The following is a 26,601-nucleotide window of genomic DNA, read 5'->3' as shown; positions in this document are numbered from 1 at the left end:
CTACAAAGATATATTATAAGTTCACTATTTTATAACGCATAATGTCCAATTTAACTTCGATCGATAAGTATCAGTTATAAAGTTTTTAATATTAATTATCAACATAAGATTGGTGGTTACATTCAAGATAAATTGGAGATTACGTTTTTCTAAATTTATTTTTGTTTGGGGAAATTATAATTCAATTTGAGGTTTTATATATGTTATATATATATATATATATATATATATATAACTGTGATTTGGTATTTAAAATTTTTGATAAGTGTCTAATGTAGTTTCAGGTTACTTATGATATATATTTTTTGAACTTTTTATTTATGATATATTTAATTATATGTTAATACTAAAAAGCTTATGTATAAGATAGTTTTATTTTCTCTATGAAGAAAATGACAAATAAGTGAAATAACAACGCTACATTGTTGATTTATGCATTTAAGAAATTTGAAAAACAATAAAAACAACACTTATTTGGGGGGTAAGTTACGTAGCAAAATAACTAGCTTAATGTAACTTTCCTAGTCAAAACGGTGACTTGCTACTTACGTGGATAGATAAGGGACCCACCCACATTGAAACAGATTTCTCTCTCTCTCTCTCCCTTGTCCGAATCAAATCCGGTAACTGAGAGCGGAGGTAAAAAAAAAAAACCTAAATTTTTGTAATCGTACGATCTCACACAAGTTTCTGAATCGTACTGCGTCCGCGATGGCGGAGTTAGGGCAACAGACGGTGGATTTCTCGGCTCTGGTTGGTCGAACGGCGGATGAATCGTTCCTATCGCTCAAGGAAGTCGTTGAAAATGCAAAGTCTCGGGAGCTTTCTGATACTGATGAGAAGGTTAGCCTCCTTAAGTACATCGTCAAGACTCAGCAGCGGATGCTTCGGCTCAATGCGCTCGCCAACTGGTGTAAGCAGGTTTGTTAAATTTTTTTGTTTTGTTTTTTACGTTGTGGGGTTTGTGGGTTCATTGAAAGTTGGAAGCTTTGTTGAATTTGGAGAGATCGGATATGGGTTTTGAGGTCGTGTCGTGGGATTGGTTTTGCAGACAGGGAATGAAACTGAATGTACTTTGATGTGGTCTTTTTGTTGTTTGTTCTACAGCAAGCTCGTGCTCCTGTCTACGACGTTCCCTCTGCTGTCGAGATTTTGCTGACAGTGACAGGCTCTTATCAGCCGCCTGCCAAAGTGTGTAGGCGATGTGGGGATGCAGTGCTCCTTGGACGAGCGTCAACACAAACCAGCACTGAGAAAGCTGGAGGTACTTGTACCTTCCAAACTACTTGAGTGGACATGAGATGCTCGCTGGAGATCAAGTCTGGTTGCAGCCAGCAACTCCACCCAAGGGTGTGTGCTTCTGTCGGAGGCTCCTTGCCGTGTCCTCAGTTCAGACCTTTCATCATGGAGCACGTCGCTCAAGAACTGAACGGTTTAGAACGAATCTGAACAGTGCAAACCCAAATTGGAGCGGTGGGAACAGAGCTAAGTTTACCGCCTCTAGTGCAATGTCAAGAGCCGTGATGAGTCGTGTTGTTGGCAGTGTTGCTTCAGGGTTGTCTGTACGTAGACCACCAGGGAGTGGTGTGCCAGCGGCACATGTGAGTGGCGAGTTAAACCCAGCGATTATCAGCGGTTTAGGTGATGATGGTGGATATGGTGGAGGATGGGTTCCTCTTGTGGCTCTTAAAAAAGTTTTGCGTGGGATACTTAAATATCTGGGAGTGTTGTGGCTATTTGCTCAGTTACCTGATCTCTTAAGAGAGATCTTAGGTTCAATCTTGAAGGAGAACGAAGGCGCTCTCTTGAATTTAGACCAAGAACAGCCAGCTTTACACTTCTTTGTCGGGTAATCCAAACCAAGAACTTGAGCGAATTATGTGTGTATGTCTGTTTATGCTTGTCTTCAAGTTCTGAGAGAAGGTTAACACTCTTAGGTTAACACTCTTCAAAAGGAACTTCTTACCATATAGATAGCTAAAGTTTTTGTTTTTTTTTTTACGTTTTTTTTTGGAATGTGTGCATACATATTATGCTGATCTTTGTTCTTTTTTTCTTTTCTGTTAGGGACTTATAAAACGTGTTGTATGTAACCTTCAATTTGCTATACCACTTAATGGAACTTCTAGTCTATTTCAAATACATTAACAGCTTCTTCAATTTACTTTTTTATATTATTATATTTTTACTAGATTTTTGAACCGCGCTACGCGCGGTTTGTGTTTTTATTTTTTTTTGCTTTTATGTATTTGTTACTTTTTGTTATTTAACGGTTTTTTATTGCAATATTTTTTAAGGGTAGATTTGTTTTTGTACTATAGAGATATATGATATGTTTGTTTATTTATGAATTTAGTTCAATTTTGGTTTTGTTTTTGGTTCTGATAAATGTATCCATATCTTTACAGTATCTTATATATAAATTCATATTAATTTTTTTTAATTCCAGAAAAATATATATTTTGAAAACACGAATCAAGTGTAGTATAGCATAAAGTTTTTTTTGGGGGTAAAAATATATGTATAAAGTTGTTTCATACTTTATTTCTTGAAACTTCATATATGTATAAAATCTTGACTGATTTTATGGTAATAACTAACTTTTCTGTTAAATAGTTTTTTTTACATGTTAAATAATTTTAAGATAATAACTACCGTATTCGGTAATTGATCTGGTTGTATTTAATATAGAATCGCGCCAGAGCTTTTATAGGTCATAAATGTATTAAATATTAAATTTGATTAATCAAACGTAACTGGCAATGGTAGAAAGTAACATTTTTTATCTAAGGAGGGATGATAACATAATATTCAATTATGTTGAGGAGAAAAAACTTCAGCTTAGAAATCTGTGTCACGGCATGTGAGACAACTTAGGTTATGGTGAAACTACTTGACGATGCAATGATGATGATATACGTGGTTGCACCTCAGTGAGTTTACAACCCCCGTCCCACTGAAGCTGTCATGACATATGGAGCACACTTCCCCAGCATCCTCCGGAATGGGTTCTCTCATTGATGATCCTAGGTCCATCAAAGCTTCCTCGAGGTCTATCCTGTTGGTCGCGTTAGGGTTAAAATCTTGTATGGATAGAACAGCACGGACATGTGTGCCTAGATATAAGAATCAAACATGATAAGCCGATAACAATAATTCATATAGAAATAAAAACTAAAACCTCTTAGATAACAACATAAATAAGAATCATAGTAATAGACTAATATAAAATATTGACTACTAAATTTCTTCCATAAACACAATTATATATCTATAAGCCCCTACCTTATTCTAAACCAACCAAAAATACAATAATTTGAAGTTCGTATACCTGCATAATCGGCTAATAATGGGATCATAGCAGCGAACCTCTGACTGGTATATCCAATGATATTTTCGGACACTAGAAAGAAGATATCATGAAAGCTGAACATGTGTTCCATAAGATCAACTGTCTCATAAGTTATATGACCAGTAGCGGTTGTCGAGAACTTTATGGAAAAGTCTATCTCTGTTTGATTGGTATTTTTTCTATTAATCTTGATGTTAAGCTTTCTATCCGGATCTCCGATCGCAGACTCTGTCTCGGAGGAGAAGGAGTAATAAATATGTGGTTGGCCGTTCATGATGATGAACTAAATCAAGAATTCTATATACGTAAAAAGGACTACTCATTCTTATATAATGCTAATGGCGGAGGTAAGGTTAATGGATTTTCAGTTTTTTCAGTTTTTTCGTAACGTTTGTAAGTTACACGGTTGTTTTTACTATCCACAGTTAATGAAATTGTTGTTATAACTCTTTAATTTTTTTTTCTTTATATTGGTTGATGCACACAGCTTTATCTTTCTCATGTGTACGGTTTCATCTTGAAAACAGTCCTGGAAATTTTGAATTGATTAATCCGAAATACTTGAATAGGAGAAACAAAATGCCGCATTTGGTGTTTTATTTTTAATCAAAATATTTTTGACAGAGGAGTGCTACCTCAACTAATTCTTTCATCTACATGTCAAAATCTTTTTTTTTATTTTAAGATGAAGAGAAAAAACAACATATGAACTCTAAGAAGAAATAAATTATAGAGAGCATCGTAGTTGACATAACACTCGTAACAGACTTAATAAGAAAGAAGTTCTTTCATTCAAGAATAGTTATAACAGTTTCTATTTAATATATCACTGCAAGTAAATAGTGAAGCAAGAAAAGCATGAGAAACAACGACACTAAGATTATAAAAATTCGATCTTGGATAAAAACCATTAAACAGAAAGTTTAACAACCAGAGATTAAAAGAAAGCAGTTAAATGTTGCAAAGATGATGTCTGAAAATGAAAAAAAAAACAGAACATAGAGTTTTGGTAACCACAGAACCACATATCTTAGCCACATTTGGCCCTCTTGTGCTCTTCCACATCAACTTCATCACCAGACCTTTTCACCCCCTCACCGCCAGGCTCTCCATACCCTGCGGATGGACCACTCTCAGAAACTCCCTTCTGCAACGATTCATTGGCATCTGGTAGAGCCACAGCTTCTGCTAAATCACTTTCATCCTCTGGATCTTCTATAGGAAGCACCTTTGTCACAGTCAAGGTTTGTGTCTTGCCAGTCAAGTTGTGCTCTGATATCTTCACAATGAACTTGCGAGACTGTCCTATGGTACCAATTAGAGCTTGAGGAACCGGAACCAAGTCATTAGAACCTACATTCTCATTGGCCTGACATACATTTAAACATTTGTCACTATACATTTTAAAATATATTAGGGAACACAAACTTAAATAAGCAAGGCAGTCAGGTTTTTAATTACCTCGAAATAACTCTCAACCAACTCAGAAGCTTTCTTTCCAGTCAACTCTTGCCCAGCAGCGCCAAGGAGCACAAAGACAGCCTGGTCGGCATTGTCATACACAGATATCTTCGCTAGGTACCTGTTTCAAAAGCAAATTAGCAATGAATATATTGGAAGTATGAGTATTAATAAACTGATTAACTTACTGTGCAACACCAACAATATCACTTTTCCCACATTTTTTACACATTAGTGTGGTAGCACCTTTGATGGCCTTAGTGTGGCATCCACCACACCCTATGTAATACCATGCTGAACCATGCACAATATCACCAATGGTTGCTATGCACTCAAACCAAGCAACCTGCAAAACATTTTAAAATGTATTTGAGAAACTAAGACTATAAAAACGACTGTGTTATCCATTGGTTGTGAACTACCTTTGCATCGGCATGCTTCATATAAGAGAATAGCTCGCCTATGGTCACTGACTCAGGCTTGGTAACAACGGCTGCATCTACTCGGTTAGCAACAGCTAAGTTTGAGTTCAACCTGAAGTCAATGCCCAAATATCAGTTACAATCTTGGTCTAACTATATTTTAATACAGACAGGCTTACCAAGAGAGATAATCACGGGTTTCCTGAATATCGTTGTCAAGGAATACACGGGATGACGTCATAGTAGAGAGACCTAGGGCACCACCTATAACAGACACAATTGTATTAGACAGAGGCAAAACTTTAATGTAAAATGAGATATAGAGTTGTGTACATCTCAATATTTCTCACAGACGATTCAAATATATCACACCTAATAAGCGCCTAATCCAATCCATTGTAGTTCTATCACGCAAAGCTAATCTATTATTGACCAGACTAAGTTACTTCTCAAACAATATAAAAAGGTTATATTACGAACCTCCAAAACCAAATCGTTTCGGGTTTAAAGTGGTCACTAAAACCACTCTTGCAGCTCCTCCAGATGCTTTGAATTTCTCACCAAAGCGTAGGGCAGCCTCGTCCCACAGGTACAGCTTCATCACCGGACCACTGGAACATCAAATATTGGTGTGGTAAGAGTGACAAAATATGTATGTAAAAAAATTTATGGTGTAGCTTACTCATGTGTTTGAACATGAAGCTGAACTCGGCGGTAGAAGCTATCTCGGTGACATCTATCAGGAGACTGTCGCCGAGAACCTGGCCATTCACAAGTTTGATATGCCCAATACAATCTGAACAAGACAACAAAACTCAATACTTGATACTGTATAAACCCAGCAATGAAATCTACATTTAATACTGGAACAGGACATAATCCTAGCCAAACGTAGCCAAATGGTTATGAATATATTAGATTGAACGAAGCACATCATCTAAGGTTACACACTACACAGACTCTGCATATATATGGGAAAGAAGAAAATAGATTTGCTCGATATGAAAGAACAACTAATATAAAGAAATTGAAGTGAGGGAACTTACCATAAAGATCCCCTTTCAGGTCGCAGGCAGCCTCGAACTCTGCATATCCGTGGAATCGGAAATGGTCCTCAGGGATACAAACCGAACTGTCATCCAGGTCAGTGAGGACAGAAGTCGTTGTGAAGGTGATTGTGAAGTCTGGATCGGCCACTCGATAGAGTTCCTTGTTGTAGGACCCGAAGAAGTTGTGGAGCCTATAAAGGCCACCAGCCTTCATGTGTGGCAGATAAGTATCTACCTTCCCAGCTGGGATGAAGCCCTGGATGACAGTTTCCTGTGGACAGCATTGAAAAGACTGAATAAGATAAGCTAGACAGGAAATCTCTTAAAAGTAGACAAACTTTTTGAAGATGTTTAAACCGAAATGAACCAACAAAAATGAACAGAAAGATAATAGCGAGCAACGGTCATACCTCTTCATCAATGAGCAGCATTTCGACACCGATCAGCACCTTTGTCTTGATATTTCGAGCTTCCCAATAGTGGATCAACCGGAACCTCACTTCGCGTTCATGCGGACCGAATTTCGCATGTCTGAAAGTGATCACTTCTCCACCGTTGGCGGTGACGATGGCTTTCCCTTTGTTGACAGATGAGACAGCGCCTTTGCCTCTCATGCCTGTAGACAAACATAGGCGTTGCCATCAACAAAATCAGGTAGGAGTATACGTGTCTTTAAATAAAGAGAGTTAAAGACGTCTTGAAACTCAAACCAAAAACTAAATATTTTTCTTTTTGGTGATCAAACGGACTGTATCTTAACATAGTCAAAAAAGATTCAAGTACCCTAAACCACTGCCGACTAATCCTATCAAAGAGATACATGATGGTGTTTTTTAGAAGCTAAATCTAGGAATAGCAAAATTTTATAACCTTTGTTTAGTTCGAGTAATTAAAAAACACAAAGCGATTCAGACACTAAAAGTAAAGAAGTCTCTGTTCTGTGATAAAGAAACAATATCTCTGAGACATGCAATGGGATAAAGAAACAATTCATAAGAACCTCATAAACTGGCTCACGAATCCCCAGCGAAGTAGAATCACTTGACTAAGATACAGTTGTAGTAGAAGAAGAATCTACATGATGGACAGGTTCGGAGTTTGACTAAAAAACATGAAGAAACGTTCCATATCACTTGACTAATCAAGTGACTAAAACACAAAAAAAAACACAGAGACAAAAACTAAAAAACATGAAGAAACGTTTCATATCTTAACAAAGAATACCGGTTTTAGATTGAATGAATTAAAATAAAAAACTCATAGAGAAAACTAAAGCAAAACATCCATATCTGAACAAAGAATTTTTGTTTTTAAAAATCATAGACAAAACTAAACAAAACATCCGCTAGATATAACATACAAATTACCATAGATATTACAAATAACAGATCAAAATTTGGAAAAAGAAACGACATGGGTTATTACCAGTAGATGTCTTCGGATTAGGACGGCCGATCGAGACACCGGAAGAGACACCGGTGTTGGAGCTGGATTTCGTCAGTCTGGAAGAGGAGTCCGACGAATCGACTTTGTCTTTCTTCGAGAGGGGAGAGCCGATGGAGAGGTCTGAAGAGAAAGAGGTTGCAGCGATGGGCTTGGTCGTGTCCGGAAAGGAGTTAGCGGCAGCGCCTTTTGGTTTCTCCGACTTGGAGGTACCAGATACCATGGACTTTCCGTTGGAACTCATTGCAGTGTGGTAGAGAGAATTTAGAACGAAGTTGGATCGAAATAAAACCTTGATTTTGTGTTTTATATGAAAAAACAGAGGGACAAAACATAAGAGAGTCCATTAATGAGAGAAAAGAAGTGAAGGCTGTCTTGAATGGTCGTCGTTCAGATCGCGAAACGGAACGGAAAGAAGGAATAGGAAAGGTTTGATGATCGACAGAGAAAAGAAGAGCAAAGGTTTCAGGAGATTAGGGATTGCACAAAGGGAAAATGAAAAGATCGCGGTTGTGACAGGGTGGAGGCGATTGTTTGATAATTGGGCTTACTGGGCCTAAAAAATTTCGAAACAGACCTACAAAACACAAAAGCCCAATCGGAAATGAAAGCAAGTCTGACATGGAAAAAAAAAACAATCCCATTGGTCGATTTAATCATCTGACGTGGAGGCCTTCCCTGGGCTTGTTATTCCCCTTTTAATACTTGTTTGATTTCTGAGTAAACAAAACTCACAAATCGAATAAGTTGACCGGTGACAAAAAAATAATAATAATAGCTTAACCGGACAATTCGAAATGCTTAACCGTATTGGAGATAAACACGAACTATAACAGCAGATAAATAAAAGTTATTTGATATAAAATTTTCGATTTTTTATTAATTAGAAGAATCTGTTTAACGGCTATATCTGTTACCGTTGTGTATGAAAAAATGTAACGGCTATACTTGTTTTTCTTGGAGATAAAGACGAACTATGACAGATAACTAAAAAATATTTGAAATAAAATTTTATAATTTTTATTAATTAGAAGACTCTGTTTAACGGCTATATTTGTTACCGTTGTGTATGAAAAAGGGGTAACGGCTATATTTGTTTTTTTTTTGGAGTAAGGGTAACGGCTATATTTCTACTCTATAAATACAACACACAGACACCAACAAAATTCATATTCTTCTTCTCAAACAATGTCTCGACAACACACCAAAATCACTATATCCATTTTCTTCTTCTATTATTCTTTGATTACTTGATACAGAAGCTTCATCTTCCATTCTTAAAGCCCTTACCTCAGCGAGAACACGATGCCTTCTTCTTTCAACACCGTCCTTTTCTTCCCCGCAACAAACCTCCACACGTCCTGGCGATCGACAAACACTCCTCGGTTTAAGACTGCTATGTTCCGCGTCTCTCGGTTTTGCAGACTCCTGTTCAAAGCTTTCTTCTTCATCGGTTTATTTCATTCGGGTGGGCAGAGTTTGTGAACTGTCATCATCATCATCATCAACGAGTGGCCACCAACTACGATGACAGCAATCACCAAAGCCTCCTCTTTCGTTAAGATATGATCTCTTCTCTCTCTATTTTTTTTTTCTTTTGGCCCTTTTTCTGATTTCTTCTACTATACGTTCTTCAATTTTTTATTATTCCTTTCTTTTCTTAGAATTTTATTTACATACAATTTTTTCCCTTCATTATAAAATCGGTTTTATACTTTAAATATAAATAATTTCTTTCAAAATATTTCCTACATTTAGCTTTCTAATTAATTTTCAAATGTTTTTTTCATGTTTTTGTTTCTAAACTTTTTTTTGATAAAAACTTTTGTTTTTCCAATGTTTTTGTATGATTAATTAGAAAAGTTGAATTAGATATTGTGAAATTAATCGAACATGACTCCAGTCTTTTTGATCGTTAGAGATATCAATGTTCTTTTTGTTTTTCACAATTTGTTCATTCAGCTTTCTAATTGTCAAAAGCTTTTTCATTTTTTTTTGTTTCTAATTCATTTTTTTAAACACTTTTTCTATGTTAAATGATTTACTTTCAAAAGATTTTTCATTTTTTTTTTGTTTCTAATTTTCAAAGGCTTTTCTAATGTTTTTTTTTTGTAGGGTGGCTTTTCTTGGAATGGAAGGAAGCCACTGGAGGTAGAGCTTTGTTGGCAACGTGTTGAAGATTGGGAGAAGTGTAAACAGGGAGTGAGCCGTACAGTGGTGGGAGTAAACGGTTCTGCTGCAGGAGATTGGGAGAAGTGTAAACAGAGAGTGAGCCGTACAGTGGTGGAAGTAAACGGTTCTGCTGCAGGAGATTTAACTCAAGGGAAACTCAAGTTGGTTGCAGATAGTTTGCAACTTTGCATCTATGTCTGAGAGCTATAGATTTGACACAAAACTAAGTTTTGTTTTTGTGTCAGTTTTTGTTGGTTTTTGTGACAATAGCCTTTGTGTTTCCCAGTAAAAAAATTTAGAGGTTTTTTTGCTGCAGGAGATTTAACTCAAGGGAAACTCAAGTTGGTTGCAGATAGTTTGCATCCTATGTCTGAGAGCTATAGATTTGACACAAAACTAAGTTTGTTTTGTTTTTGTGTCAGTTTTTGTTGTCTTAATGTGGATCTTTATTCTTTTTCTTTCTATTGGGACTTGGAAACGCGATGTAATGTAGCATTTGTGTTTCCCAGTAAAAAATTTAGAGGTTTTTTTGCCTCGATTTGCTACCACTAAATGACAATAGAAAGTTCAAATTTAAAAGTTCAAAAAGTTCAAATGACAATAGAGAATTCAACGTTTACGTCCTTTGTCCCTAAGTTATATTCTATGGTGCCTACTATGTGGTTGATTTCATGTATTGAGGCTGATAAACCAATTGTATGAAACTGAGTTTGGAGTAATAGAAAGTTGTTGTTGAGCCAAAAAAAAAAAAAAAGTTCAAAAAGTGAAAAAAGGAAAGAAACCAACAACAGAAGAAAGAAATCAAAGTGATCATCATCATCACTCTTTTTGTTTATCTAGTAATAAAATCTTCTGAACCTTTGTGAGCTCAGAACCAGATTGGTTGGTTGCTGCTGTCTTCAATGAAGATCGTCAAGCTAAAGAATCAAGTAGATAAAGGTATCTCGAGCAAGTATAATAAAACATGGTAAAAAAGCCTTTACCCTGCGAACGTTCTGAAGTTTAACATATTTAAGGACCACCGGTTTTCCCTGTAAATGGATTGCAACAAAGACGTCTCAAGACAGATGCCCAGAACATGTCATTAAATGAATAAAAGTTAGAGTTCTCACCATAAGGTTTTCTTCAGTTAGTTCAGCGGTGTCACTTGGTGGAAAATCATTGACATTGCTGCCTTAAAGAGGTTTGAGAGCTACTAACACAATAATCATGATAATTAGATAGAAATAAGAAGAGAATCACATTACCGCACATGTGTTCTTTGTTTGAGAAAACTTCACGGTTTTAGGACCTGATAGTTTATATAAATAAGTAAGCAAAAACACTAATCTTAATACTAAAATCACAAACACATGTAATACTTTCAATAAATAAAATCTTTTAAAACGTTACTCTTCCTCTTCAGGGCCTTCTATAGCAAAAGAATGTAGTTTTAACAACTTGGTTAAAAGGAATTTAGATTAGACGTTGTTCATCAGCATCGCTTTCTAGCTTTCTCTATAACCCTATGTTCATGAACATAATCAAACAATTCAAACATTCAGGTTCCATTGAGATGTGCCAGTATTTCCAAACATATTTAATATCAATCCAGTTTCTAACCTTCTTGAGAGCATTGGACAAGGAGTGACTTGAGCTTTGGTTGAGATATTCAACACCAGAGCAGTTAATAAAATCTAGCAAATCAACCTGAAAAAAATAATCAAACACAACAATCAAATTCAAGAGAGAATCCATAAGATCAAATAAAAATCATATCAAATCAAAAGAACCAAAGTTTCAAAATTCTCAATAGATAGAACCTTAAATATCATTCATACACATAAAATTAAAATTCCTTAACCACACATAAATATAAAATCTACAAAATTAATAATTAGTTCACCTGTCCCTTAGGGAGCGCTGGCTAATTTTATGTGTATCATTCATACACATAAAATTAAAATTCCTTAACCACACATAAATATAAAATCTACAAAATTAATAATTAGTTCACCTGTCCGTTAGGGAGCGCTGGCTGATTCAGCAGACATAGCGAGTTTTGCGTTTTTCTTGCAAAGGTGGGGAGAGTGGAGGAAAGTACTTAGACTTGTGCTAGAAGACGGGAAGACAGACGACGCCGTGTTTATAAACCTGTATCAGATTACACTTCGCTAACCCCAATATGAATTTTAAGATTTTCCAATATGAATTTTAAGATTTGGAGCTTTAATGGATATCTACTCTCTAACTGCCTCATTCAAGTCGATATCTTTCTTTTTCATTCCTCGCTTAGAAAACGCTACTGCTGATATGTTGGCAAAGCAAGCCCTTTGGGCCATGAACCCATCCTTTTAAATTAAATGAATGAAAGGCCTTAGGCCTATGTTGAAAAAAAAAAAAAAAAAAATTCAGACTTATGAAATAAATAAAAATTGAAGCCCAGTATATATAATATATTAGGCCTGCCTGGTTCTCAGTACTTAATGGGTTTTATTGGATTCTCAATGTTTTTTTTTTAATAAAAAGAAATTTTTTGTTAAAACTCTTTTCTTTTTTATCAAAATCATATATTACTGGTTTTATGATTTAAAATTTTTAACTTAAATTTTTTAACTAAAAAAGTTGACAAAAAAAAACTAAAATTTAGTGATAGTTTGAAGGATTTGCACGTTACAAGATATATTATTTAGGATATAAATATACGTTATTCCAAAAGCTAAAACTAGCTATACCGATTCAATGTTAAAAGATTTAGTGCAATTTTAGATATTTGTACTAGAATACAATTTTTATTTACTCTCTTGAATTTTCATTTTGTATTTTTGAATCCATTATTCTATTATACAACCACGGTGAGAAAGGACAAGAAGAGACAATTTGTCTGGATTGAACACTGTACATCCTGCAATTTTGACTGAGCAATTCTACAGTAAATCACACAATAAAATAATGAGAGTTAAGTTACATAGCTGTAATTTGGTGACCTTTTAAAAAGAAAAATAGATTTCACGTTGACGTGGTTATTAAAATTTAATATGCTCACGCGGTTGTGCCTTTGCCCCAAACTACTAAAGGTCTAATAAATAGTTTCATGCAGAAGGAAAAGCTATGAGTGGGTGTGAAGTAAGTCAGAACAAAAACTTTTAACTTCTTTTTTTAATGAATACTATAAACAACTAGAGATTTTTGCATATGGATTTTTTATATTGTTGATGAATATGTCATATTTTATTCGCACTAGATTTTATAAATCATTTTCTATCAACAGATAAGTTTGAGGGGAAGAAATCTTTAGGTGTTGTTGTTGCCTTTTGTTGGCTGCCACTATGTTAATGTATTGACCATGTATTACTTATCAGTTTTCACCAGTGATGTCATGTTTATACACTGTATAATACACATACATCGGTATTTATACATGTTTAGTTAAACATATTGGGCAGCACCACTAGTAAAATACTATATGTACACATTTACATGACTCGTGCCCGTTTTTTTTTTTCATGCCTGTGACTATATACACCTGATTTCAAAGAAACGACAAGAAACACGAGTGGATTAGATGGATAAGTGTTCTTTAATTGTCTCATTATAATTATTTAAGCTAGACTTAACCGTGAGCTTGACAGTGCCGAAACATAATCTGTCCATGAGAATGACAGTTTAGATTTTAGAAAATTCATAACGACCCCTAAGCATTTATATTTTAATTGCACTGCTTACTGTGTTTGACGTGGATGAGTGGAGCAAAACATCAACTATAAAATCAATCTTTTTCTCTTTGCCTCTATACAGTAGTCTACAATCATTCAAAAAGCTGTTCAAGAGACAACAATAAAAAGACAACAATAAAAACCAAATAGTTTGTATATAATTAGTGATATTTTATCAGTTATAAACAATATTTTATCAGTTTAGAGAAGACTTTAGGTCATTAACAAGAAAACTAGACTTGGCCAAAAAAACAAGAAAACTAGACGATGAAGATACTCTTCCTTCTAAACACCAATAATGACAGTGCGATTTTTTCCATTCAAAAAATATATCATCAACTTATCTTTAGTTTTACTTTATATTATTCTATTTTGTTTAAAATATGAAATTGTAGAGAAATTTGGCGTTAAAATGTATTAGTATTAAATAATAGCTTAGATATCGTATCTATGTCGTTTACTGGTAATAATTTCTGCAAAACTTTACTAATATGATAAATGGAAAATTAAAAGAAAATCTATTAGTATTGTCTTCTTTTTCAGCATATTAATTTTATTTTACAACATAGACATTGAACGAATATAATGGGGCAGCAACTAAATGAAAGAAAATTTAACAGATTGGTCACACGTAGTATCATATATTTAATACTTAATATTTATTATTGAATATAACAGAAATTTTAAGACAGTAAAATACTTTTGTGATACTCACAAGCTATTTTCCAAAATAAAAAGTTATATTGTCTAAAATAAAATAAAAACTACACTCAAAATATTCACTTTTTTGTCAACTACATATTCCTAATGAATGGTAAAATTTGTTAGGAACATTAAAGAATGCATTATTCTTCTTCATTCCTTGGTTACCAGTTAGACCCTCAAATTTTTGTAACGCGACCTAATCAATTATTGATCATGTACATATATATTAATAAATAGTTAATGCACGAACTACAAAAAAATAATATATCTTATCTCAAGACGAATTTGTCATTTTATGCTTTTTTCTGTTTAAATTTTCAAAACAATAAAAAAGTCACATCAAATGGACAAAAAGGTGAATCAGATATATAGTACTAGGGCCGGACCGCGCTTCGCGCGGCGAGTAGATTCATTTTTGACATAATTTTTTAAATTCTAAAATGCAATTATATATTTTATAAGAAATTATTATATAAAATCACTTTATATATAATTTCAGTAAATTGATCCTCCAAATTGTTGCAGTTAAGTAAATTACATGATAGATGATTTGACTTTTATTTTTTTTATAAAATACGTATAATTTATTCTCTCATTATAAGGTCACTACAAAAACAATAAAAATAATTGTTAGACAAAATGAATAACATTCCGATCAGATAAAAAGTTTGAACTAAAATATTTATTAAAAACACAAAATACTACACTATATCATTGTACTATTTACTTAATGTTTAAAATAATTTTGATGTGAAATTTATTTGGAAAATACTTATAATGGATCACATTTGTTTATGTTCCATGATATATAATTAACTATTAGATTAACATCTATTAATTATATTATTTATTAATACATATATGTTCAGAAATATTTTACTATTTTATTAGCATCATCCTTATCTTCCACAAATGATTTTTTATTTAGTAGAAATGCATTTTTTCGCCATCGTTTTTTATTGACATTTTTTATTATAATTAAGTTATTTGAGATGACTTTAAGATAAGGCTTTGTTTTGAATATGAGAATAAACTGTTGGTGTGTTTTCACCGCTTTCGAAAATCTTGTTTTTCCTAATGTTTTTTTCTCGAAGCTTGACTCATTTTTAATTTTTTTATCTCACTTATGATTTTTTAGAGTTTTGTTTTATTATATTCAACCTATTAGCGAGACAATTTTTGCATTTTTGGGTTTTTGTATCTCATTTTCGGATTTTTATTTTGTTATGCTTATTTCTAGATTTGGAAGGTCAATGATCAATATTGTTAATTACAGGTTCTTTTACTCCATCCTCTGATTATATCACTTATTTAAAATGATTATATTTGTTTTCTCAACAAACTATATTTGTTTGTTGATTTTTTTATTTGCTTAGTTGAACTCTATTTTGGTTGGCTCTATAGAGAGTATTAAGTTTTATTGTTGGTTGTAATGGTAAGGCCAATCCTGCTATTTTAAGAATTTTGTGAATCTTACTATCTTATTCCATATCCGACAAAAGATAGGATGTTTTGGTTGGCTCCATACGAAATGCTGTTTTTTATTTTCATTGTTTCTGAGTCTCCGATTTCGTACGTGTTTTTGTGGCGCAGTTTAATATAGCCTCTAATGTTGCGTCTGTATATTTTTTTTGTCAACGGTATAAGTATTGTTTTTCAACTGCATATGCATATCTTTTTAAGTACGACTGATTTTTGTGATTATGGGCTGCATCACTTTCCTCCAACTGAGATAGATAAAGAGAAAAAGACAACAATATTGTGAAAGATCTAAAATGATACAATTTCTTGGGCTATAAGATTTTGATGGCACAACCTTTCTTTCAAGATCTATGGTGGTTTCCAATAACATTTTTTCCTGTAAATTAATCAATATGAGAGTGTTGTATTGAGATAATTGAACACTGTGAAAGTTTATGTACTTTTGTTTTGAGTTCAGAATGTTGATCAAGCATTGGTACTGTTCTAAATTGGCACTTAGACAACAATTCCAAGATTTGGTATTGTTCTAAATTCTCTTTAGACTAAAAGAATCAAATATAAGCTTATGGTTTCTTGAGATTCTGTATACCTTTGTGGATCTTATCTGTCTAAGTGATGTATCTACTTGATGTTGTAGCTGCTCAAGCTCATCCACTGCCATCCCGGCTATCTCTTCACCTAGCAAATGCCTAAAGTCAGAAGAGTTATAAGTATACAGAGACATGGAGTAAGCATTCACATGTGTAATGAATAACGCTATGTACCGTTGTGAATGTTGTAAGATCTCTACTCTTGATTTGAGCTTCAAGTAGTCCTCGTACTTCTCCATTCACATAAGAATCGTGAACGATGCCAATATCTGGAGATCAAATAACACCAATCAAGACCACTTCGTCTGAAATAAAAAAAATAGCATAAACAATATCAAACTTATGTGTATTGTTTCCTTGTTTTGATCATAGGAAACTTATTTAAGCAGATCCGACCAGAAGATATATAAAAATGCTCCATCTTACTCACTTGTTTCGTGTCTCTATATCTATCTCGACTTCTCCGTTGCTCTTCATCTCAATATCTCTGTCACTTACTCTGTTGCTCTCCATCTCGTTCTCTCGGTTTCTTACTCCAGCGCTATCCCTGTCGATTTCTCAGATGTGAGAGACGATTGGTTCAGAAATAATAAGCCAACAAAAACAATCAAACCAGAAGGCTCTGTAAATCAGAATTATAAGGGGGAGGAAGGTTCACTTGATGTTTATAAAATGAATAAAGAAGAAAACTGGAAAGAGTGTGACGTTCAAACTGTTTGATTGATGCAATTAAAAAAAAAAGAAGAAGAACAACTTGGAATTTGCTGAGATGGAGACGAAGAGATGCGAAAGGGGAAAATTGGTGTGAAGGAGACAAAAGAACAAACCTATTTGCACGAAGAAATCAACTTAAACCAATCCTTCATTCCATTTATCGTACAAAAAAAAAAAATTCCAGCTCTTATAAACTCACATCCGAGAGCCTATCACCTCCCATGTGAGAGCTTAAACTGCAGCAATCGACTTTGTTATCTCTCTCTTCACACTCTCCGTAACTTGTTCCATGGCTATCCATCTTGATATGCCCGTCGCCTGGTCCATAAGCCCTCCTCCCGCTTGCTCCGCCGCTTGCTATGGACCCTCCCACTCGGAGAAAAAAACCCTGGAATTAGCCATAACACAGATCTATTAGTATGAAATAAAAGAGATACTAAGATAAGATGAGATTAAGGAGAGAAGCACTTACACATATTTATAATAAGAATTCACCGCCTTTCAGATCGAAGAAACATTGAAGACGACGCAGTGGGGTAGTGAATCAATGAGATTAATCACTAAGCCTTTACTCAGACCGTTTCGACTGGTATGAAGAAGGGGAAACGGCATCAGATCACCGCCCGGGGAAGAGGACCTTGGTTTCTTCTCCGTCGTATTAGGGTTGGCGACAACATCACTCAATCGGGCCGACAAAACACCGAACTCCACAGCCCAACGCTCAACTCACAAAACAAAGCCCACAAAGGTAACGTTTAATGAAACGCGGCGTTAGCAACTCATGGACACATGTCGGTATCACAGATACCCTATTTGTGACATGGCGTCTGACGTGTCAACAGGAGAGAAAGAACCATATTTTATAGTAATAGATATTGAAAAACATTAAATTAATATTAAAGTATATTGCTGTCTGAAATTTTATATAACAAGGAAATGGATTACAAAGTCTTATTCACTTCCCATCAGGCAAAATCTGTCGTTTTCCTCAGAGAGAGAGAGAGAGAGAGAGAGAGAGAGAGAGAGAGAGAGAGAGAGAGAGAGAGAGAGAGAGAGAGAGAGAGAGAGAGAGAGAGAGAGAGAGCAGGTTTCATGGCGAACCAGTTTTTATCCACCGTTTTCATATAATGCCTCTTCTCCACTACTGTTTCTCCTCTTCAAGAAACGCTGCCGTTTAGCTGCTTCCCTCCGTGAAATGCAGCAACTTCTTTTAAATCTGCCGAATTGAATCTCACAACGACGCCGTTTCTCCGGTTTGTTCTTTCTCTCTCTTGAACCAAAGTAACCGTTTTTATTTCTTTTTTAGCAAAAATGCTGTGTTCTCCGTTGTGTGTTATAGTCTGGCTCAGAAAAACTGTAAATGCGAGGATTGAAATCTGTAATTCTAATAATCTCTGAAAAGTTTTCGTTCTTTCACATCACCGGAGACGATAAAACGTTTGAAAGTTTCTTGATTACTGCATGTTATAATGCGAAAGATTCGATTTTTATGATTGAAGATTCTGTTTCGGGTTTGCTTTTTAAGTTCAGAAGAATCGAAGAAAGAAAGTTTCAGTTTTTTAGTTGTAATGTTTAGAAAGGTACGGTTTTTGTGTTGCTTAACAAGAAACATGATTGAAGGATAAACAGATGGTACAATGTGTCTTTTATCTTTTTATCTTGTGGCAGATTCTATAGACGAAAATTAAAGACAAAAGGAGGCGAGTTTCAGAGTTTTGTCAATGGAGCACTACGAGGTACTTGAGCAAATTGGGAAAGGGTCCTTTGGGTCAGCTCATCTTGTTAGACATAAGCATGAGAAGAAACTGTAAGTTCTTCACCTAAACACACATGATTGTGTGAGAGTATAATGATGTTTTCTGAAAATTTGAATTATCTCTGCTCTCTAAAGGTATGTTCTGAAGAAAATCCGGCTTGCTAGGCAGACTGGTAGGACAAGAAGATCTGCTCATCAAGAGGTTCTTTTAAATCTCTTCAGTGTTATGTATATTCACATAGGTTTACTCTTTCTGGAGTCTAGTTTGTATGCAAATTGTAAAATATTTAGAACACTTCCTTTTGTCACTTCTTAGACATGAATCATGGAGTTTGAACTCTTGGAAGGATCTATGGATCTTGCTTTGTTGTTTAATGTCTTTTAAGGATCGGATCATACATCATTCTTGAGCAATAGATGTTGACTTTTGTTTGTAGACTAACAACCTCTTGTTATCTCCTTGTAGATGGAGTTGATTAGAAAGATAAACAATCCATTCATTGTGGAATATAAAGATTCTTGGGTTGAAAAGGTAATCATCTACACATACGTTTTCGTTTCTTAAATATAAAATTTGAAGATCTAAACCAGCTCTATGGGTCTATGGATGGTGTGCTTTTAGGGTTGCTATGTGTGCATTATCATAGGCTATTGCAAAGGAGGAGACATGTAAGCTTATTCCTTCTCAGCAGCTTCCGGCTACTGACTACAGGCACTTTGACACAGAGTTACTGACTTTTTTTCTGCTTCTGCCTTGCAGGGCCGAAGCTATAAAGAAGACGAATGGTGTACACTTCTCTGAAGAGGTTTGTGCCAAGAAAAGTTCCATTGATTCTGGCAATTGATAGAAAATTTCTGAATCTCAATTTTTTTTTATTTTTTTGGTTTTGTTTTATCAGAAACTCTGCAAATGGCTTGTTCAGCTCTTGTTGGCTCTTGAATACTTGCATGCCAATCACATTCTCCATCGCGATGTCAAGGTTGGTTTTGATGTGATCTCCCAGGACCAACACAACTTTTAGATATACGTCCAAGGACTAACTGATTTTGTGTATCCAGTGTTCAAACATATTCTTGACAAAGGATCAAGACATACGTCTAGGTGAGATACTTAACAAAATTTGCACATTATATCAACCAACCAACCATAGTGTATAATAAATCGGTTGGATGATATTGGCAGGCGATTTTGGACTTGCTAAGGTCTTAACATCAGATGACCTCGCATCTTCAGTAAGTATAGTTTCCTTTAATTTTACATATTGGTTTGTTCCAGTCTTCCAGACTCAGGTTTGATAGTTAGACTTCTTTAAAACCAGGTGGTTGGAACGCCAAGCTACATGTGCCCTGAGCTACTAGCTGATATACCCTACGGGTCCAAGTCTGATATTTGGTCGCTAGGCAAGTTTCTCATCCCTGGCTAAGATTGTTAACCTTTTAGCTCTACGTAACGAAAGAATATTCGTCTGAATCTTTGTCTTCTTTTCTTCAGGATGTTGTATGTATGAGATGACAGCTATGAAGCCTGCATTCAAAGCTTTTGTAAGCTCTAAAATCTACATTTACGTTCCTTCGGCTTATGTTCATCAGAAGTTTCTGACTGTTGCCGGCGTCTGAAAATTGTTGCAGGACATGCAAGGACTAATAAACAGGATTAACAGATCAATCGTTCCTCCACTTCCGGCGCAGTATTCTGCTGCCTTGTAAGTCTGCAGGATCTTGTTTGTCTCAGTGTGAGTTCTATTAAGTTTACTGATTTATGCAATTGCTTTCTTCAGCCGGTGTCTGGTTAAAAGCATGCTTCGAAAGAATCCAGAACTCAGACCAAGTGTACGTCATATTATTATGTCCTTTTGTTTATGGTCATAACATGAAAGTGAATGATCAGTAAACATCATCTCTACTTCTTTTGTGTAGGCTGCTGAGCTTCTCAGACAACCGTTACTTCAGCCATATATCCAGAAGATTCATCTGAAAGTGAACGATCCAGTTAACAATGTGTTGCCTGCGGAATGGCCAGAATCTGAATCCGCCAGGAGATGCAGCTTCCCTGAGCAGAGAAGGCGTCATGCAGTCAAAAGCAAGAGCTTTGGTCCAAGCAGGTTTAGGGGTAACCAGGAAGATTCTGTTTCTTCGATTAAAAAACCTGTGCCTGCATATCTGTCTACAGATGAAAGTGATGATGGAACGGTTGTTCGTAGAACCACAGAAGCTTCTAAAAGTACTAAGTATGTTCCAGTGAGAGCTTCGGCCTCACCTGTGCGATCAAGACAGCCTAAGAGTGACCGTGGTCAAGTAAGTGATCTATTCTTAGTGCTCTTCGTTACTGGTTTTACAGATTGTTTTGTCAGAGTAAAGAAACGTTTGTTTCCATACTGTTGCAGCTTCCTGTTTCATCACAGCATACAAACCGAAAATCAGCAGCTTTGATTCGTAGAGCATCCATGCCAAGCTCAAGAAAGCCTGTAAAAGAAATCAAAGACTCTCTGTACAACTCGAAAACCAGTATTCTTCACCAGATAAAATCTCCTGACGTATCAATGAACGCACCAAGAATCGACAAGATTGAGTTTCCACTGGCGTCATACGAGGAAGAACCGTTTGTTCCGGTTGTGCGTGGGAAGAAGAAGAAGAAAGCATCGTCTAGAGGTTCATACAGCCCACCTCCAGAGCCACCACTAGACTGCTCAGTCACAAAAGACAAATTCGCGCTTGAACCAGGGCAAAACGTAGAAGGGGCGTTTATGAAGGCGGTGTATCAGTATGAAGAAGCATACCCTGAAAACAAGAGCGAGTCATCCGATCATAATGCAACTGCAGGAGCGTCAAGCAGGGCTTCGTCTGGTATAAGAAGACAAAGATTTGATCCTAGTTCTTATCAGCAACGAGCTGAGGCACTGGAGGGATTGCTCGAGTTCAGTGCGAGATTGCTTCAAGATGAGAGGTACGATGAGCTTAACGTCTTACTGAGACCATTTGGTCCAGGGAAAGTCTCACCCAGAGAGACAGCCATTTGGTTGTCCAAGAGCTTCAAGGAAACTACTAAGCTGGAAGATTGAGAAACTGTTCATTTTAATTCTAACCTGTTGTGACATGAAAAAAAAAAACTTCCACGTTTGACAGTTAATTGATCAGAAGATGTCCAGAAAAATTGTTTCAAAGTTACTTAGGCTTGTGTTCTGCAATGAGTAGCTAACGTCTCTGTAACTGATACATTGAATTTTTTAAGAAGTTACAACTGTCATCGCAAAATTGATGCTTACTTCAGACAAAATTTGCCAAATCATATCCTTGATAAATGACAAAAGAAGACAACAGAGTTCTGAATAGACTCGAGGCAACTAAGACAAAGTAACACAATCAGCAAAGATGTCGAGTAGATGGCTTCTTAGCAGTGTGTTAATCACTAGTTTAGTGTCTTATGATATGCAACCTGCAATAAGAGTAAGATGTTTCGACTTTAACTTTTTAAGATGCAAATGTAATATAACACCCATGAAAAGCGGTTTGGGTACTTACAGAAGTTGACGTCTTTAACAGCTCTCTGATTGCCATTGTTGCATAGCAAGAAGATGGAAGTGTAAGTGCCATTTTGAGAGCCAACTGTGTCTGCTCAGCATCTTTCAAATCGGTTTCACATGATTCTGGTTGGTTGCTATCGGATTTTATCGATTCAGTTTCTTCAGCTGATTCAACTTTATCCACCGGCTTTTCCATGGTTATCCTGTCCAGGTCCGTCTCTGCCAATGGTTTATTGCTGTCAGTGTAAGTCAGTAACTCCCTGCAGCAATTACACATAAAATTAGTCTCTGCTTCCATATAATATATTTGATCGCATTACTGGAGGAGGTTTCAAGTACCATTCAAAGTCAATTGGCTTCTGGAAAACACGTCTATAACCACCCGTCATGCTAGTTATTGAGAATTCCCTGAAATAATGCTTGTTATTAGTAAGAATGAAGTAGATGCTCGTGGTGATGCAGAGTGACGCAAGCATAAAGAGGATGTGGGAATTTACTTTACACCATGAATGCTCTCTGTTAGGCTGATACCGTCCTGAGTAATGTAAGCAGAAATTTTACATTCCATCAGCAGATATGAAAAACATCACAGAAAGTATACACTGTGACCAAGTGAGTTTAAGTAGTTTAGGACAAACAGAGAGAGTGCTTGAGTTAAGATTCAACAAACCTTCTTTGCTAAATCATGAAAAATTTCAGCAATGTCATTGGACGGGTAAATAACTCTGGAACTGTTGAAGCAAAAATAAAAGTTATTTGGTTTCTAAGAAATACAAACGGTTCAATCTATACTTCTATTGGAAAGTCCTGCAAGCAACTTACCCAGGAAGAGGGAGGACAATGTCACTGGTAGAGTAAGTTCCAGCTTCTATGTCTTCTATACCTATAACCTGAAGAACATAAAAGAATAATGCTAAATACCATTGATATAAGGCAATGCATAAACCTCACCAATAAAATTTCAAACCCAAAGTTCCATTTGTTCATCATACGCTGAAGGTATTTTCACACAAAGATGACATGCGACGAATTTTTCAACTATAGGCGACACAAGTAAGAAGTTCCCAGAAAAGAAAAATAACCTTAACAAGATCACTCCTTTCTCCTGGAAGATCAACAACAGCAGTATCATCTAATTGGTCACAATCTAATGCCTCTTCGCTGTTTTCCTTGTGTTCAGAGGTCAAACTGTCCACGGTTTTCTTCGCATCATCTACCTTTGTACTTACCAAATCCCCCAACACAACTTGGTTGGTGCCTGCCACACCGCAAAAAAACAAGTGGGTGAAAGTTAAAACCTCCTTTGACAAGCATACATGACGGCCAAGAGTTAATTAAGAAAGAAAACTGTACCGTATTTTTGCACGCGCAAACTTGCTGCATTGTTCCATAAGTAGCTCTGATAACTATGTACATACCTGCATAACAAGGATCACCTATACAGTAAGCTAAGAAAATCTGTGCCCTTTGCTTGGCAAGGGCGACTGTTCCAGAAGGTGTTATTAAATAGAGAAATTCTTACATCATTCTCAAAGTTCTGGGTATGCCTTTCAGAGCCTGCAGGTAGTTCCCAGGACATTTCTTCAGACACTGCAGCTGTTTTAAAAACGCCCAAGATCAAAACTGATCATTATGGACACCCACTAATGGCAGAAACCAATGCATGAGCAGCTGAATACTTACAATGGCTCTTTCAGCAACGAGGTACCGCGGTAATTGCCTTAGAGTCCCGTCAATGTCGCCAGTTTCTTTATAGTATTCCCGGGCTTCATTTACTACATTCCTTTGTGGAGAAAATCTCAAAGTCAAGAAAAATCATGCATTGCTCAGAGCCACTAATATGGTTTAAACAGATACTGTATTAGCAACTGTAGCTGAGACTAAGTCATGCTAAAAGGATATCACTTTCTCTTGGATCAAGAATCATGTCCACCGCTTCTTTCCACTCTCCTTTCAGCAGTGCGGCTCCAACATGGTGAGTTGGTACTGAACCACTTCCGAAACGCTGTCGTATACAAGTGCAATATTTAATATGATTCAACTGAGTTTTCTTTCTGAGAAGCCATACTCAACACTACAATGCTAATGTGCAAGTCGTATTAGCTACTAAAAGGAGTAAATAATACCTGCAAGCCAAAGTAGTTGATGAAGCCATCTTTCCCTAATGATTCTGCAGACTTTTTGATATTTTCTTCAGAATCTGCAACCACTCCTCTGAAAAAATATGGAAATTTATACATATATGGTCAATAATTGCTTTCTTGAAGAAGAGATTTTGGAATTTACATCATAAAAAGTTTATATTTTACAGTGTTTGGTTACATTCTCACCTTAATGTGATGGTAAATCTGTTCCCCATTAGCTGCCCAAGGAGAAGGCCCTCTTTGACAAGGCTGGAAAGCACAAGCTATCATCATTATTACCCATTAAGACCACAAAAACAAAACAAAATACAAATATTCAAGAATATGTTGGCTTACCAGAAGTCACCAACTTTGATCCCAAACAATCTCTTGTTAAGCGCAGCCAATTTGCTAGCTTGCTGTTTGAACACAGTTACCTAGAAGCCCAAAACAATCTCATAATTATGTATTGTTGTAACAATGACATACTCATCTTACACAAGAAAACAGGTACAGATTACTTACACGTTGAGTTGAAACTGATCGCTTGTCTTTTGTTCCAGAGAATCCGAACGACTTTGGCTGAAAAATTGAAGAACCAATTCAGAAACACAGCTTATCAATGAAAGTACAATGGCTAGAGAAAGGAAGAAAGAAGATGGGAAACACCTGAACGCCAAGCATCTTTCCAATCAAACCCAAGGCCTCTTGTGTATCTTTGTTCTCCTTGTAAAGATGGAACCTATAAAGTGGCCACTCATAAATCAAGTGGTGTATATGATGCAGTTTTAAACTGTAATTGTCATATTGATTCTGTAATTATTACTTGAGAAACTTGCCAACATCCGCTGGCCAATGCTCTGAACCTCTGCTATCAAACGGCTTATCACCTCTTTCCTTGCGCTTTCTCGATCTTTTACCTCCACTGTTTCCTGAATTCACTCGCACACGGATGCATTTCGAAGTAGGATCTGGACCATCTACAGTGTCGGTCACTAGAAACTTGAATTTTTCTTTAACAAAGTTGTGGATAGCCTGAATAGTAGTAGTATAAGAAAACCCTCTTAACATGTCTAAAGATAATGTTCGATAAGTGGATATGTAATTTATGCAAATCAATCAAAATCCCATACCGTTCTCTTGGACTTGTCAGAACTTGGATCAAGAACAACCGGTGAGATCTCATCTTCAGTTCCTGAAGTGACTTGATTAACCAAAGTTTCCATACGCTCTGCATCAGAGGCACTGCAAAGAGATCTGAAGGACTCAATAGCAGAAGCATAGCTTTGGGGTACATTATCTGAACATTTCAATTTGTCTTCCTCCTTCACATCCTGAAACAGATGAACAACAACAAACAACACCGCATCGGCACACACAAACAAAAGCATGGAATGAGGTGAATGTGGAATCGAAGTGGAGACAAACCATCTCAGGAGAGACGTCCAAGGATGTCAAACGAACAACACTTCCATCCATATCCACTTCATTAACAATAAAGTCTGCGTATCTACCAAACACAACAACAGATCAATTAGTTCACAACACAACCAAATCACAATGTCAACCAAACAATTTCAAATTTTCACAAAGGTTGCATCTTTGAATCCAGTTGTTAGGCACCAAGCAAATTTAAGAACTAACTACATAAATAATCATACTTTAACGTCATTAAATAGTGTTCTGATCTTATAACCTTTGTTTGAGAATCCCGCGGAAGCCAGGGAGCTGGGAGATGAAACAGGAGATGCCCACGTCGGATTCATCAACGGTCTTCGTACCCTCAGAGGTTTTAGCTGCAGCCGCCATTGTCGAAGTCCGGTGAAAGCTCAAGTAGGGTTTTAGTTTTAGCAGAGACAACAAACAGGACGAAACAGTTTTGTTTAGTTGCATTGCCTTCATCTCCGGGAAAGGGAAAATACAAAACGCAGCGTTTCGGGTTATTAAGCTTTTTAATCTCTACGAACCGATAAACCAGTACCGATAAATCAAATACTCATTGACTTGAGCCGGTTTCTTGATTATACCGAACCGACTACGCTCTAAACAAGATTTTTACCAATGATTTGTGTCTAAACGCACCGTCTTTTGGGTAATTGAGCTTTTAATATCTCCA

The 26,601-nt window shown here is 36.0% G+C and overlaps 3 protein-coding genes, 1 long non-coding RNA gene and 1 pseudogene across 7 annotated transcripts; 2 read left to right on the top strand and 3 right to left on the bottom strand.

Annotated features, from left to right (window-relative positions):
• Positions 1–483: 483 nt before the first annotated feature.
• LOC108838882 (mediator of RNA polymerase II transcription subunit 14) lies at positions 484–2,142 on the top strand. 2 transcript variants are annotated; one of them, XM_057010469.1, is made up of 2 exons: positions 484–921; positions 1,108–2,142. In XM_057010469.1, exon 2 carries the CDS (start codon positions 1,302–1,304, stop codon positions 1,851–1,853), a length of 552 nt encoding a protein of 183 aa, XP_056866449.1. In that variant the 5' UTR covers positions 484–921; positions 1,108–1,301; the 3' UTR covers positions 1,854–2,142. Both variants share the same exon structure in this region, with proteins under 2 accessions (XP_056866449.1, XP_018467250.1).
• An 8,438-nt stretch (positions 2,143–10,580) lies between these two features.
• LOC108825805 (PITH domain-containing protein At3g04780-like) lies at positions 10,581–12,228 on the bottom strand (annotated as a pseudogene).
• Positions 12,229–16,413: 4,185 nt separating this feature from the next.
• LOC130512799 (uncharacterized) lies at positions 16,414–17,716 on the bottom strand. 2 transcript variants are annotated; one of them, XR_008946406.1, is made up of 4 exons: positions 17,199–17,716; positions 16,802–16,918; positions 16,546–16,640; positions 16,414–16,470 (listed from the first exon to the last, which is right to left on the bottom strand). It is a non-coding gene; the product is annotated as an uncharacterized LOC130512799 (long non-coding RNA). The 2 variants fall into 2 exon arrangements; XR_008946405.1 differs by having other exon boundaries at positions 17,285–17,716.
• A 417-nt stretch (positions 17,717–18,133) lies between these two features.
• On the top strand, positions 18,134–22,085 carry LOC108861289 (serine/threonine-protein kinase Nek2). Its single transcript, XM_018635126.2, has 15 exons — positions 18,134–18,338; positions 18,754–18,892; positions 18,977–19,043; positions 19,308–19,373; positions 19,464–19,510; positions 19,602–19,647; positions 19,741–19,821; positions 19,901–19,943; positions 20,025–20,074; positions 20,161–20,242; positions 20,334–20,383; positions 20,471–20,544; positions 20,620–20,671; positions 20,759–21,136; positions 21,226–22,085. Exons 2-15 carry the CDS (start codon positions 18,807–18,809, stop codon positions 21,898–21,900), a joined length of 1,797 nt encoding a protein of 598 aa, XP_018490628.2. The 5' UTR covers positions 18,134–18,338; positions 18,754–18,806; the 3' UTR covers positions 21,901–22,085.
• LOC108861288 (uncharacterized) lies at positions 22,017–26,393 on the bottom strand. Of its 2 annotated transcripts, none has more exons than XM_018635125.2 (20): positions 26,182–26,393; positions 25,914–25,995; positions 25,619–25,819; positions 25,312–25,520; positions 25,155–25,227; positions 25,011–25,067; positions 24,843–24,922; positions 24,693–24,755; positions 24,489–24,576; positions 24,265–24,367; positions 24,046–24,149; positions 23,885–23,958; positions 23,716–23,780; positions 23,445–23,620; positions 23,185–23,252; positions 23,033–23,093; positions 22,860–22,897; positions 22,702–22,770; positions 22,361–22,622; positions 22,017–22,274 (listed from the first exon to the last, which is right to left on the bottom strand). In XM_018635125.2, exons 1-20 carry the CDS (start codon positions 26,385–26,387, stop codon positions 22,248–22,250), a joined length of 2,106 nt encoding a protein of 701 aa, XP_018490627.2. In that variant the 5' UTR covers positions 26,388–26,393; the 3' UTR covers positions 22,017–22,247. The 2 variants fall into 2 exon arrangements, with proteins under 2 accessions (XP_018490627.2, XP_056866566.1); XM_057010586.1 differs by having other exon boundaries at positions 25,914–25,987; positions 26,182–26,379.
• Positions 26,394–26,601: the final 208 nt, after the last annotated feature.

Source organism: Raphanus sativus, chromosome 5 (genome assembly GCF_000801105.2).
Source record: "Raphanus sativus cultivar WK10039 chromosome 5, ASM80110v3, whole genome shotgun sequence".
Classification (NCBI taxonomy): domain Eukaryota; kingdom Viridiplantae; phylum Streptophyta; class Magnoliopsida; order Brassicales; family Brassicaceae; genus Raphanus; species Raphanus sativus.
The sequence above is the reverse complement of the archived record's forward strand: the minus strand, read 5'-3'. Positions and strand labels throughout refer to the sequence as shown.